The sequence below is a fragment of the Mytilus trossulus genome, chromosome 1 (genome assembly GCF_036588685.1).
Source record: "Mytilus trossulus isolate FHL-02 chromosome 1, PNRI_Mtr1.1.1.hap1, whole genome shotgun sequence".
Classification (NCBI taxonomy): Eukaryota; Metazoa; Mollusca; class Bivalvia; order Mytilida; family Mytilidae; genus Mytilus; species Mytilus trossulus.
In genome coordinates this window covers 110,131,854-110,147,322 of record NC_086373.1, presented here as the reverse complement: position 1 = coordinate 110,147,322, position 15,469 = coordinate 110,131,854, and the positions used below count along the sequence as shown (strand labels likewise).

At 32.9% G+C, this 15,469-nt stretch overlaps 2 protein-coding genes across 2 annotated transcripts; both read left to right on the top strand.

Moving 5' to 3' along the window:
• The first annotated feature begins 799 nt into the window (after positions 1-799).
• On the top strand, positions 800-5,632 carry LOC134697398 (peroxisomal sarcosine oxidase-like). The gene is made up of 8 exons (XM_063559662.1): positions 800-962; positions 1,153-1,304; positions 1,863-2,076; positions 2,353-2,535; positions 3,456-3,602; positions 3,930-4,079; positions 4,737-4,812; positions 5,378-5,632. The coding sequence occupies exons 1-8, from the start codon at positions 864-866 to the stop codon at positions 5,500-5,502; spliced, it is 1,146 nt and encodes a 381-aa protein (XP_063415732.1). The 5' UTR covers positions 800-863; the 3' UTR covers positions 5,503-5,632.
• A 1,911-nt stretch (positions 5,633-7,543) lies between these two features.
• Positions 7,544-15,042, top strand: LOC134697390 (peroxisomal sarcosine oxidase-like). The gene is made up of 8 exons (XM_063559650.1): positions 7,544-7,716; positions 8,847-8,998; positions 10,157-10,370; positions 10,751-10,933; positions 11,489-11,635; positions 11,896-12,045; positions 13,678-13,753; positions 14,532-15,042. Exons 1-8 carry the CDS (start codon positions 7,612-7,614, stop codon positions 14,654-14,656), a joined length of 1,152 nt encoding a protein of 383 aa, XP_063415720.1. The 5' UTR covers positions 7,544-7,611; the 3' UTR covers positions 14,657-15,042.
• Positions 15,043-15,469: the final 427 nt, after the last annotated feature.

The window sequence follows — 15,469 nt, the reverse complement described above, 5'->3', positions numbered from 1 at the left end:
AATAGTGATAACATAGTATACAATAAGGGTTAATAGATTTGTTTCGTAAAACTTGTAACTTTGATATCTTTTCTTCATATTGTTTGCTTATGTATTTCATGCATGTAGACTAGACATAGTCAAAATGACATTGAATTAAGAGGTACTAAAGTCTTTCTATGGTTTTCTTATAAACAGTTGGCCTGTCTGTATATGAACTTCAATCTTGAGTTTATCTTTCGTATAATATTAATTTAAAAAAATGTCCAGAAAGAGAATTATCAATATTCAAGCCTAAATATTTCACACAAGTTTGTGATGAATTTGTGTGCTTATTACATTACGAATTTTATACAATTTACCCAAACAGAAAAGTTTCTGTTTACCCAAAAATGGAGTGATAGTTTACTTATCATCAGCATTTACAAATAGATAAGCTTTATTTAGAGTCGGCAATGTATACAAAAAGAGACAACATAAGCTCTTATAAGCTTTTTAGCGACATGGGGATATGATTTAGATGGTAAATATTTTTAGCATAATATTTTAACTAAAAATCTGCACAAACTGTATAGAGTCTGTATACTTACAGTCATTTCCATTCTAAATAATTTTGAACTGACTAAAAATAGCAATTTTTCTAAAATCATCAGGTGAAACATAACTAAGTTTGCATTTGCAATTATATGCAGATCTGATAGTAGTAAAGCATTTTTATCGAGATTGTTATATAGTTTCGTCAAAGCGTATATTTACATACATGTGAGGTATATATTTATATAAATAACACATAATTTTCCAATTCGTATCAACAAAGTTATTTAACTACCTGAGTGTCCTCATTATTAACCTGTTTGAAGTTATAATCGCAGCAAACGTAGAAAATGATATATGATACAATTGTTGTGGGAGCGGGGATAGAGGGGTCAGCCACGGCCTACCATCTGGCAAAACAGGGACAAAAAATACTACAGCTAGAGCAGGTATGCACTTTTTGAATTAATTCACATATTAGATGCTACAGGATGTTACTATTAAGCCCTGGTATTGGGCTTCTGATATTACATAACATTATCAAATCTAGTTTAACAGTTAAATCAGATATCACTTAGGCCAAATCATGTCTTTTCTTTGTGTATCATATTGCCGACATGAAATATTTTATCTTTATAGTTTCCTCTCCCACATAACAGAGGTAGTTCCCATGGACAGAGTAGAATCACAAGAAAGGCTTATGGCCCAAAAGAACATTACACCGTTATGATGAAGGAGGCCTTCAAACTATGGGAAGTTTTAGAACGAGAGAGCAAAACTACTGTATTTAGGTAATTTAAGTAGACACAAACTGAGGTCAATCGATCTTCTATTCAAAGTGCAAAAAATGTAAAGAACATCTGTTTATTCAACGTCCTTTAACGTAATCATTGTGGGTCTGTATATGTTTTATTTTCAAATTCAAGTTTCCGTTGCGCGCATTGGACATGTACTCGATCCCTTCTTCAGTATTGCAGATATTTTCAGTATATTCAATTTATCTTTTTCTTTTTATTTCCCCCTGCCTATTATTTAAGAATTAATTGCTTCTTTTTGTAACTTTATTGGGGTGTAAAAGCGTTGACTGGAGTACACCGAATGTAATTATTTCAAGAAATCTCGCGGAGATCATACTCTATTGGTATTCATACAAAGTTAATTTTGTGTAACCACTTGATTCACGAATGAACGCAGGGCTGTCAAGAAAGTATAGTTAAATGATCACAAAGTAAAGCAAAAACAACCGTATAATTTGTAACTTCAGTGATCGCTGACTGTCAAATTGTTCACATTTTTTTGAAAAATTATCTGACCGGGATGCAAATCAATATACTAGTAGTAAATTTCAGACAAACAGGCATGCTGACCATGGGCTCAACAGATAATATTTTTGTTAACGGTACTATACAATCACTGAGGAAACATAACATGGCGATGGACATTTTAGATTCGACTCAGGCCAAGGCCCGGTACCCTATGGTATCATTTCCTGACGACTTTAGATTTGTCTTAGATCACAGTGGGGGCATACTCAGAGCAGACAAAGCACTCAAAGCTTTTCAAGTAGGTGTTTACTATTTATATTCTTTGGTTGTTTTTAAGTACATTTCTTATCGAATAATATATTTTATTGTTTGAAAATTATTCCATTCATTTCCCCCTATCTTTAATAGAATTATAGTCATTTAAAAAAATGTCTATAATAACTCTTTTCATATAAGCGCTAGGACAGCGAAGCAACAAAAAACCCCACAAAAATGGTTAAACAATGAAGATCGAAGATAAACGATGGTTTTACAAATCACGAATCTTAACAATCTGTGTTTTATACATTGATAGGACCAGTTTCAGAAATTCGGTGGAGAGTTACAAGATGGCGAACCCATGGTTAACATTATACCAGGAGACATAATTACAGTACAGACAACCAAAGGTTCATACAAATGCCGAAGTCTAGTGTTAACTGTTGGTCCATGGGCTCAAAGGATCCTACCTGCTATTGGTGTACACGCACCTTTGAAGGTAGGGATATATAATGATATATTCTAATTCTTAAACAGTCCACTTATTCTATAATTCTTTTAAAATTAGTTCTATTCAAATAGAACGCAATTTTACACGAAATGCGTTTCATATATAATGGAGAAAGGTAGAAAATAAATATAAGGAAACCAGCGACTTTAAATAAGTAATGAAATCTTAAGCTTGACATAACATACTAAAACGTTATAATTATACTCTTTTGCTCATGACTGCGACTTTTTGCTCATCACTGCGTCTTTTTTTCTCATCACTGCGTCTGGAATTTTTTAAATTAGTTGGTTGGTGCATGACATCTATCCAGTACACCATTATTGTGCAGGGAATGATTCCTTGTCAATACGTTTAACTTACTTTCAGTAACAACGGTATGAGTGTTGTCTAGTTTGAGTTTGTTGTTATTTGTTTTACTCTCATTTTACCTATATGCTATTTTCCTTTACTGATATAATTGTATGTTAATAGCGTCGCAAGACGTAACATGGATAATTGAAAATATGTCGGCACGGCACGTACGTTGACGTTTTTTTTTTTTTTTTTTTTTTTTTATCGAAAGCGAATTTGCACTTTCATTTTTTTTTCAAATCTTGTTGTTCTAAAATCATATTGTAAGATAATGTCAATCCGAACGCTACCGTTTTGTTCATCTAAAGTAAGAAACACCGTCAGTGTTATATGTCGTATCTTCATGTTTTCGAAATTTTGAGAAGTGTTCAACTTCTGTTAAATTTATCTCCTTATTTATAGACTTGGAACGAATACAATTTTGGTACATTGAAAGACGCTTTTTTTAAATTTATTGGTGCAGTTGATGTCTTTGATTGATTTTTCCATTGAGCTGTTTTTTCATCTCCTTTTATTATATTAGGTATATCGTTTGACTTTAAAAATTCAATTTACAGCCAATGAGAATTAACGTCTGCTACTGGAAAGAGAGGACGAAAGGAGAATACGGAGCTGATAAATTCCCAGTGTTCTTCCAGATTCCAGCAATAGACGGATACGAAGTGTATGGACTACCAAGTGAAGAATACCCTGGGCATGTTAAGGTACACATCCCATTGGTAACAGAGAAAACATATTCTTAGATTTTAACAATATATATTTCCCGACTGTTATACATCTTAAATGAGTATACGTATATACTGTTGTTTACTAGTGAAACTTGCTCAGCAATAAATAAATGTCTAGATGATACACACATTATTTAGTTGATACAAAATTTAGGGTAATATGTCTGCCAGCATGTTATTGTTCTTTGTCTGGAGATAGTTTTATAGTTCGGAAATAGATAGACAATGGCATCAAATGTATATTATGTAATATTTATATATAGCATGTATTATTTCAGTTCGGTCCTATGTTTTCTTTTCAAGATCTGTTTACATGCTGGGCCAGAGATAGACCCAGACAATAGAGATGCCGTAGATGACAAATGGGTGATAGATAAAATATCGGAATATGTAGCCAGACATTTCCCTAACTTGGTTCCTACTCCTAGTATTGTCGAAACATGTATTTATACGGTATGCTGTTTGAAAATATTGTGTTACCTTTTCTGATTGATCCAATAAGGATTTTTTTACCTCACTTTTAATGATTTATAATGGTCATAGACCAATAAACGATAAGATGAGAAACCCAACAGCATAGCGATTATTGTATTTAGTATACTTTTTTTCGTTATTGTTTTACACATTAATCAGGCCGTTTAGTTCTCTCGTGTGAATCGTGAATTGTTTTACCTTTTAAGGCTTGCTATAGGTGTGTTTGGCTCTTTGTAGAACTCCTTTGTCTACTTACATCTACGTCATTTGATCTCCGTTTCAAAATGTTTGCATTGATAAATTTTTTTTTAGATCTTATGCAGCACATGCTATTCAGTCTATCAATACTATATACTGAGATAGATATAACATGATGTGAATGTGTATAAAAATACTCGTCAATAAATCGAAATATATTCTTTATATGTGTGAATTATAAATGTACCATTACGAACAAAACGAAAGAAAATTATTACAATTTCTACATATTGCCGAAATCGGTGAAATTTAATTTCACATTTAAAATTAAAAGCAAATTTTACCCGCACTTACAAACACTTTAATTAAAGGTACTCCGCCTATATTGGGTTAGAGATATTAGATGATTTAATGTTTTATTCATTTTGATTCATTTAGATGTTACCTGACGAAGACCTTATCTTAGACACTCATCCATCTTGGAAGAATATTATAATTGGAGCTGGATTTTCAGGTAATATAGTGACCGAATGCGGCCATTTATTTTTTCTACTTTGGCATTTCGAATTTCGAAAACACAACAACACGGGCATAAGTTTAGTTTTACGTTGTAACGGTCGACTTTTCGAGGATTCGCGATTTTTATGTGCCACCTACAATAGTAGGGGCGCATTATGTTTTCTGGTCTGATCGTCCGCCCGTCAGTTCGTCCGTCCGTCCGTCCGTCCGTTCGTTCGGTCGTCTGTCCCGCTTCAGGTTAAAAATTTTGGTCAAGGTAGTTTTTGATGAAGTTGAAGTCCAATCAACTTGAAACTTAGTATACATGTTCCCTTTGATAAGATCATTCTAATTTTAATGCCAAATTAGAGAATTTATTCCAATTTCACGGTCCACTTAACATAGAAAATGATAGTACCAGTGGGGCATCCGTGTATTGTGGACACATTCTTGTTTTGCCTTTCCTCATAGTTGTGTTCATAATAAAATAATAAATGAGCTTCAAATGAATGAAAATATCAGTATTGGAGAATATATTTAATAGATTATGAAATATGTTATTGATTTGTTTTATCATTTAGGACATGGATTCAAGCTTGCACCAGTTGTTGGAAAAGTCCTAGGAGAGCTGGCCATGGGAAAGTCACCATCATATGATCTCACGCCTTGTAAAATTAACAGATTTTTTCTAAAGTCCAAAATATAAATGTGATAAATAGATTTGATAAATTATTTATTGTAGGTAGTATCTGCTCAAGACGACTATATAATCATGATGCTTTTAAATGACAAGACAGTATATATAGTGGTTAGTAAGGTGTAATAAAATACAAAAACAAACTAAGTACGTCTGTTTACCTAATTTTATCTGTATGCATAAATATACGTGGTAAATACTTAATACATGCCTTCACCCTTGTCTATGTGTGTAGTGATATAAATGGTACCGTAGATTGATTTAGTGGTGTTGAACGCCACATTCAACACTGTTGTGATATTTTGTATCGGTCAGTTTTAATTGTTGGAGGAAGCCAGAGTGCCAGGAGAAAACCACCGGCCTTCGGTAGGAAAAAAGTTTCAAGGTGTTTCGTTTGACTATATGTAACCACAGTAGCAACATATAAGCCTCACCTGGCTATGATGTAAGAAATAAGTGTTTTCATTTTTCTCATTTTGACCCCTTCACATGCCAATGGGGTATGCATTAGTGTTTCCACATTTTACCTGCCTATGGGTTAGGCATATGCACAGTTGACTTCATTCAGCATGGCATGCATCACCAATAAACTCATCATAGATACCAGGATTGAAATGTTGTATTACTCCAGACTACAAAAGACTCATCAGTGACGCTCGGATAACAAAATGCTTAAAAGGCGTTAAAAAGTAAGAAGCTGAAGAACATTGAGAACCACAAATTTCGCCAAATATAGCTTAGTGTACAATTCGGAGTTTAGTACGACGTCCATTATCACGGTACTAGTATTCATATTTTTTAAGGGGCCAGCTAAAGGACGCCTACGGGTGCGGGAGTTTCTCGCTACATTGAAGACCCATTGGTGGCCTTCGGCTGCTCTATGGTTGGATTGTTGTCGCTTTGAAAATTCCCCATTTCCTTTCTCAATTTTAGGTAATACAAGTATATTCTTGCGATAGAAAAGAACCTATGCAGACTGCAATCACATGTCACATATGACTACTAGGTAATAAACCAATCACCAACCCCAGACCTCAAATTCGGGAAAAATGCACCATATTTCAATTGTGGCCAAACAAAAATAAAGTTCAAACATTTCTCTAAACGAACATGTCATGATTTGGCATGCGTAACGGATGTTCTATTTGACTCGTTGGCTTGGTAACTTCACTTTATATATTAAATTGAATTAAGTTGAGACATTTTGTCTGGATAGCAATGTCATATTTTCATCTACCGGCAAAAACTCATTGAATAGATACAGACGGAACTATTGGTTTAATGTTGTGTTGATGGTGGTCAAGACGTACCATGAAAACTGCACGTCTGCATCCAAAATCCCATTTTGAGACTCCCTGCTACAATGTTGATCTTTTTTGCTGGGTTTTACCACTTTACTGCGACGATTGGAAGATGTTCTACACGGAATTTATTTTTTACGTTGGGCAAAGGAGACCCGCCCTTATGCAACTGCACTTTCTGACATAATTTCTGTTGTCGTGCCTTTTTAATTTTTGTGAATTTCAAGCATCCTAGAAAATATGGTATTTTATGCGACTTTCATCCAAGTTTGAGGTACTGCTAGTTATAAAACCAGGTTCAACCCATCATTTTTTCTTGAAATGTCCTGTACTAATTAAGTGAGGAATTTAGTAAAATGTTATCAAATAGTTCGTTTCTATGTATGTATTTGTTGCACTTCATTGTTTTTGTTGTTCTGTTGTTCTCTAGTATTTTCTCATAATCGATGCGTGTTCCTATGTTTTAGTTTGCTACCCGAATTTGTTTTTTATGACTTTTGAACAGCGGTATACTGCTGTTGCCTTTAGTTGTACATGTTATATGCTATATAACATAGTAGTTTTTAAGTAGAACAAGGTTTATTCGACTTGCAAATCTTTATTATAGTACCATATATCCTTATTGCAGTGTATGTCTAGTGCCTTCAAAGAGTTACGCATTACTTTAACATACCTTTTTAGAAGCGTAAACTCAAAATCCTAATCAAAAGGCAGTGATGAAGATAAACGAAAATGTCATAAAAGGGAGTTAACAAATATTTGTAAATATCGTTTAACCTACAGTATTGTTTATCATTGGACTTGACAGAAAGGGAACATGTCGGGTATCTATGATACTATTGTTGTTGGTGCAGGGATAGAGGGATCGTCTACTGCCTACTATCTAGCCAAGCAGGGACAGAAAACTCTCCTTTTGGAGCAGGTAACTCATTACGTATACCATGCATAACATAATGTAATAACTGTGTCCAGTAAGCAGGACATACCCTCGATCGCTAATCTACACATATAATACGATCTACCTTGTCACACCAAGTCAATTGGATCATTAGATAAACATAATGTGTCACGTACGGTCATTGAGGCGTATACTATAAGCGGAATACTTTTTACATTTATCACATTTGTCAACTACATGTTGTTGATTTTGAGAATTATGTATTATTATAATCAGATATTTATATATATAAGGCCGAACATAACAAGATATAAATGTGGCGCGCTGGTAGTCAATCGGAAAAATGTTTGTTTCACCAATATACTCAAAGTAGAAAGAGTTAAGCAAATAAAAATCTTACCAAACTGATAACTCTATGATCCTTATGAGGAAACATATACACACACATACATATTACATTTGTCATGTCAGGGTTAAATAAGTTCTTATTCTAACCATCATCTAGTTACAGAATTTTGAAGGCTGTATAAACACATCTTCCATTAATGTCAGGCATCTAACTTTTACTTTATGATGATCAATGCCTTTTAAGATTACGATACGTTATTTACTGATTGAGAAATCGTAACTTCAAACTACTATTCAAGAAACAACAAATTCCTCAGTGCAATTTGAAAACAAATTGATCTGTACTGATGAGTCTTATGTAGACGAAACGCGCGTCTGACGTCGTATTAAGTTATAATCCGGGTACCTTTGATTACTATTAACACCACTGGGTCGATGCTACTGCTGGTGAACGTTTCGAACCCGAATGTATCATCAGCCTAGTAGTCAGCACTTTTGTGTTGAGATGAATATCAATTATTTGGTCATTATTTATCAATTTCCTGTTAGAAATCTTTGAATTTTGCGAAAAACTAAGGATTTTCTTATCCCAGGAGTTGATAACCTTAAACGTATTGGGCACAATGTTTTGGAATTTTGGGTCCCCTATGCTCTTCAACTGTGTACTTGTTTGGCTTTATAACTAATTTGATTGGAGCGTCACCAATGAGGCTTATGTAGAAAAAACGCGCGTCCGGCTATCCAGATAGCTTTGACAAATATTTGTAATAGATAATACCAATCTGTAATATTTTAGTAACTTTCAGTTTCCTTTGCCTCATAGCCGGGGTAGTTCTCATGGACAGAGTAGGATCACCAGAAAAGCCTATGGCCCAAAGGAACATTACGCCGTCATGATGAATGAAGCCTTTCATCTTTGGGAGCAGTTGGAAAGAGAGAGTAAAACAGAAATATTTATGTATTTAATCAATATTGTTAAAATCTCTCCAACTCTACACATACACACAAAAATATCCGAATTAACAGTAGATCGAATGATTTTATAGGACAAAAAGTATTCGAGAACTCATCATATCCGCCTAATTAAATCACACGCATTATATTTGCTTAAGATACATCATGATGATGTAATCCATGTTATTTCACCATGAATATTACTTACATTAAACATACGAATCATTTATTCGTCCGTCTGATTCCAAGTTTGTAATGTTCACCAGCTCACAATGTTAACCACGAAACAATTAATTATACCCTGTATATTGTCTATATAAAACACAAATTTACTACCATTTAAACCTTCTGCACCATTGAATGTTAACAAAAAGAAAATCAAAAGAATACTGAACCCCGAGGAAAATTCAAAACGGAAAGTCCCTAATCAAATGACAAATCAGAAGCTCAAACGCATCAAATTAATGGATAACAACGGTAATATTTCTGACTTGGTACAAGCATTTTCTTATTTGTAGAAAATGGTTAATAAACCAGCAAGAAGAAAGTTATACTTTATACACACTAAATAAATAAGATTTAACACTAAAAACGGGAAAAGGAACTAGTTTTACTAAACAATAATGGGAACGGAAAACTCATAATTGAACAAACTATATCAATGGTGTAGTTGTAATATACATTCGTCACAATAGGTTGATTTATCCAGCTTTTTAAAAAGTAAAATCACAAAAATACTGAACTTAGAGGAAAATCAATTCGGAAAGTCCATAATCACATGGCAAAATTATATAACAAAACGCATCAAAAACGAATGGACAAGAACTGTCATATTCCTGACTTGGTACAGGCATTTTCAAATTTCCAGCTTTTTAAAAGACAGACACGAGAAACATTTAAAATTAAATGGTTATTTTAGTTCACACTAGAAAAGTGTAATTTGCAATAGAAACATTTCATTAATAACGTGTTGTTTGTCAAATTTTTTCTAAGAATGGAATTCAAACATTCACCTTGATCCATTTTTGTTTGATATGCATCAGTTTCTTTAGAGTTATTCAAATTGATTGTTAACATTGTGATAATCTTATACGGATTGTTTTTTTGTTTTTTTTATCTTTTGATAAATATTATATTTCATTTCAAATCATGAACTTATCAGAAACACAGGAATGCTATGTGTAGGTGAGCCAGGAAACGAATTTTTCGATGGTACAATCAAAGCTATGAGAAAACATAATATTCCAATGGATATTTTTGGTTCTGATGAAGCAAAGATCAAGTATCCCATGATTTCCTACCCGAAAGATTTCACATACATTTTAGATCACAGTGGTGGAATATTACGGGCTGATAAGGCTCTCAAAGCCTTTCAGGTAAAACATTTTGTTTTCCAAAAGCATGCAATCAGTTTACAATTATAAAGCAATAATCAAAGCATATCAGATGCTACTTAAAGATCTCAGCATATCTTACATTGACGTTGCAAAAACTGTTCAAGACAATACAACAGACCTGTGTGACTGCACCTCCTCGAAACATTCACATCAACAAACAGGCAATGAGTTATATTAAATTTGCCACAAAAATGCTTGATATGTTAAGGCTTTAAGCACACAATTCAAAACATAAATAGTAATACAACACAAAATGTATATAATAAACATGTGAAGAAAGAACATACTATTGTGCAAAATATCCTCTGTTATGATGTACTCTAGCTATTGATATTATCTTTTTTTACTAACATTTTCAGGATCAATTCGAGAAGTTCGGTGGAGATTTACATGATGGAGAGGCAATGGTCAATGTCATCCCTGGAAAAGTTATAACCGTCAATACTTCAAAATCATCATACAAGTGCAACAATCTTGTGTTGACCGTTGGTCCATGGGCTAAAACGATTCTGCCGGCTCTCGGTGTCCATATACCATTAAGGGTAGGATTTTATTATATGATGAATATTTGATGAAACAAATTCAAACAATGATATACACTTAAAAAGTGGTGGAATGCTCGTTGATGAGACTTTTCAAACAAACTAAAGTAACAAAAATTGACATATATAAAGCTGAAAGCGAGCATCAAATAAGTGCAATAAGGGTATGTAAGCCCCATACAAATCAGGTTAGAATCAATTTAATAAATACAACAATTAAGGGACAAAACGCCAGCGTCTTGTTATTGATAGATATACTAGAATTCTGCCAGCTTTTTATTTTTCAAGTACTAAACACAATCCATGCAAGATCAAACAGTTAAAATAATGCTATAAACATCGTACAACAGGGAAACACATTTATAATTATAAATGTCATCCATAGTTATGTGTGTCATGATTTCATAGACTATGTTATGCTTTTTTTTTAAATATATAATGGAGCTCCCACAAAAGGTTTAATTATCTTACCCATTTTTGTATGAAACAAACGAATTATAAGTTCAATGAATATGTAGTTTAGCTTATATTATATTTACTAGCACAAATTTTCAGCCTTTGAGAATAACAGTTTGTTACTGGAAAGAGAAGATTCCTGGGCAATATGCTGCGAACAGATTCCCTGCCTTTGTACAACATCCGGCAGTAGATAACTATAGCGTGTATGGCTTACCAAGTGAGGAATATCCTGGACATGTTAAGGTAACTAATATATTTTAACTTTCAGTTTATGTTTACAATACTTATAAAGATTAAATCTGGTATTTTTTTTAGCCGACTGTGTTCTTGTGTCTTTCGTTATAGAGATCAATATTTCTCTGCTTCATAAATGATTTACTGATGTTCAAATCTTTTACATCGATCAACACAATAAATTACTTTTTAAATTTTGATAGTTTTGCATTGCTCCGGATATAGTCCTATCAAACATATATTATCAAGATTTGTTGACATTGTTGTAGATTTGTTTACATTTTGGTCCAGACATAGACCCTGACAACAGAGATACTGTAGATGATAAATGGGTGTTGGATAAACTGAAAAGTTATGTCTCAAAACATTTTCCCAATCTAGTTCCAGAACCAAGTATTCTTGAAACATGCATATACAGTGTAAGTTGATTTATATATATATCAATAATTGACATTGACATAAGCAGCAAATGTAGTTAGTCTTGTATTATTTTGAATTTAAGTTTCTTAAGTACAATTTGGAGTTTAGTATGGCGTTCATTATCACTGAACTAGTATATATATTTGTTTAGGGCCTAGCTGAAGGACGCCTCCGGGTGCCGGAATTTCTCGCTGCATTGAAGACCTGTTGGTGACTATTTGCTGTTGTCTGTTTAGTGGTCGGGTTGTTGTCTCTTTGACACATTCCCCATTTCCATTCTCAATGTTATAAAATTATATGCATTTTTATAATATTTATATACATCAAAGTGCATAAAGATCATAGCAGTTTTCACAAATTATATACACCTTGAGTATCATTCAAACAAATTAATATTTTCTTATGCATTGCTGATATCAAAACGATTAGCACAATATAGTTAAAAGTAATTCATAAAACAACTGCATAAATTAAAAAAGAAAATTAGTAAAGGATGGAGTTAAAATCTGCTTAACAAGCTCTTCATTTTCTAACCTTTTTGATTTTCTAATATTTTGGCCTCGAGCGTTACTGAAGAGAAATTATTGGTCGAAATGCACATATGGAGCAGACATATTGGAAAATTTAATGTTAAAACTGCCCTGGGTCGATATCTCTGCTTGTGCCCGACGGTATCACATGTCCAGTAGCCAGTTCGTCGGTACTGCCATGAAACTACGAAAAAGTATTATTAGAATTTGCTTTCAAACAGTGTTGAATTATTTTTTCAATGAATGAACAAATCTCCCTCATGTAAAGCTCCGATTCCTTGTATGGCTTTGGTTTATCTTTCGTCTATTTTGTTTTTTGAGCTCTTCCGTGTTTTAAAGAAGTTTAGATTTTCCGATTCATTGGCCTCAAGTATCAATGAAGAGTTTTTTATTATCGAAATACACACCCAGTGCAGAACAAAGGTAACGTTGAATTATTTAACATAACAGGAGAAAAAGACACAGGCGACAGTAGTTTACCGAAGATACTTGATTTGTAATGGAGTCATTCGTTTATAGACGAGGAATAAATAAATTAAGGCTACAAACAAAAAACATGTGGAATAGCTGAAGAGCGTGCCTAAATGCATGTATAGCGTCTACTGCTACACATGCATCCCTCTCTATAAGACCTAATGAAACTCAAAGTAATAAATGGCTTAAGGAATAAATTCAAATATTCTTTATACTCTAAAAATGCGAAAACACTACTTGTTGTTCAGTAAACCTTGAAATAGCGGCATTCTATACTTATTTCTTATTGAAGACTGGAGATTATTTTTTATTAACCTTTTGTATAAAAAGTTAAATCAGTAAAATACTGAACTCCGAGGAAAATTCAAAACGAAAAGTCCCTTGTTAATTGCAAAATTAAAAGCTCAAACACACCAAAGGAATGGATAACAGCCGTCATATTTTTAACTTATTCATGCACTTTCCTATGCAGAAAATGATGGATTGCCCCTGGTTGTTATAGCTTGCTTAACATCTCACTTGTATGACAGTATCATCATATTCCATTATATTGACAACAATGCGTGAACAAAACAAACATACGCAATAAGTAAAAATGTCAATTATACGTTGTAAACATAATTTCAGTGGTTACCAGATGAAGAATTTGTATTGGATAAACACCCAGCTTGGAAAAATATAATTATTGGTGCTGGATTCTCAGGTACAATTTTTTTATGCTATTATTTTATATTTAGTACATCATAACAAAAGTTACTGAATGAAGGAATTAAAAAAAAACCCGCCAACCTGTGTAGATAAAACTTAAGCTGGCATAACATATTAAGAATAATAGTATGGGAAAAGCAATTAAGTGAAATACAATATTCTGCAACGAAAAAGTGTTGAACGTAATTGTAGTTATAAAAAACGATATGAATGATATGTAAGAGGCATTTAGATAAACAGCAACTGTAGTTTACGGTGTTCAAAACTAAGAGATCTATGTTGAAAAGAAAAAACAAGAGAGAAAACATAAACGTTCATCAATCACATTGATAACAAACGAGAAACCCCGAGTGCGTCCAAATGATAACTGTGTCTTGCTTTGATTATACCACTTATCTTGCCAATAACGACTCCGTCAAGAACCAAACATTGATCATGCTCACTTAATTTAAAGCACATGTGATTTATCTGGTGTCCAAATATCAAAGACTGTGTACGCATGTTTCTTAAAGCTGGAACTTAAGCATAGACATATACAAAAACTTGCTTTGAAAATTTTATATTTGGCGTTATAAACACTAACAAAATTTGAATTTCTTTAAAAACACCTTTCGTGTTGTTGATTTCCAGAGTTAGTCCAGTAATAAGTTGCAACTTGTATGTTCATTAACACAAAATACGCGGTTCTAAAAAAATGAAACAGATATTCTGTAACAACACCAAAGTAGTGATTCATCATGTACAACTTTGTTTATTATTTATTGCTACTATAGGTCATGGATTCAAACTATCACCAGTGGTTGGAAAAGTTCTTGGAGAGATGGCCATGGGAAAAGAGCCTTCTTATGATTTGTCACCATGTCGAATTGATAGATTCTTTTCAAGATCAAAGATATAATTTTTTGCCCACTTGTGTACCTTTACTTAAAATAATCAGTATTGCACTTGTTAAAAATAATCAGTATTGAACTTGTTATAAATCCTATACCAAGAAAAATATGTTATGAAACAACTCACATACAATTGTGTATTACTCTATGTTGGTTGACATACTACAGCAATTAAGGGGGTTCGCGGGTCTAAATCATTTTTTTTTTAATATAGGATTTCGCTGTATCTTCTATAAATGAACTTAATCTTATACTTAATAGGAAAATGAAATAAAAGAATGGGATCACCGTTCATATACGCTCACCATTTGCCTTTGAAAGAAACATACATTTTTGTTAATGTCCTTTTTTCTGATGAACTTATAGGAGAATAGCGGTAATATCGAAATAAAAAAAGAACTATTCCTATATCTATAAATTACAGAAATCGCTTAAATTTTCAATTATTTAGTTTATGTGCAGCTTATTCGAAAGCAATAATAAAAAATAAAGGTCACCGATGAGTAAAAAAAGATTTTTCAATTTCAATGCCAAAAAATTGCATTTTTGCACCAAAGGGAGATAATTTGGAGCTTTTTCAAAGATATCCACATTTTAAAAGTCACCTGGGGCCAACACGTATTGATTGTTTGGAATGATTTTTGTACCATATGATAAAGTAACAACTACTAAAGGTAATTAATACAATTTGTAATGAAAAATAAATGTTTGATTTTTTTCTGAAATTTTATACCCGCGAGCCTCCTTAAAGGATCCTGTAAAACTGTACGATCAAATTATATATAATTCGAGCAGAATTAACGTATAGATACTATGCATAA

Excerpts from the sequence above, each read along its gene's own strand:
- LOC134697398 (XM_063559662.1), top strand. The coding sequence starts at position 864 with ATGATATATGATACAATTGTTGTGGGAGCGGGGATAGAGGGGTCAGCC. Across the intron at positions 1,305-1,862 it reads AGCAAAACTACTGTATTTAG|ACAAACAGGCATGCTGACCA; the intron begins GTAATTTAAGTA and ends AGTAAATTTCAG. Across the intron at positions 4,080-4,736 it reads TCGAAACATGTATTTATACG|ATGTTACCTGACGAAGACCT; the intron begins GTATGCTGTTTG and ends TGATTCATTTAG.
- LOC134697390 (XM_063559650.1), top strand. The coding sequence starts at position 7,612 with ATGTCGGGTATCTATGATACTATTGTTGTTGGTGCAGGGATAGAGGGA. Across the intron at positions 10,934-11,488 it reads GTGTCCATATACCATTAAGG|CCTTTGAGAATAACAGTTTG; the intron begins GTAGGATTTTAT and ends ACAAATTTTCAG. Across the intron at positions 13,754-14,531 it reads TATTGGTGCTGGATTCTCAG|GTCATGGATTCAAACTATCA; the intron begins GTACAATTTTTT and ends TTGCTACTATAG.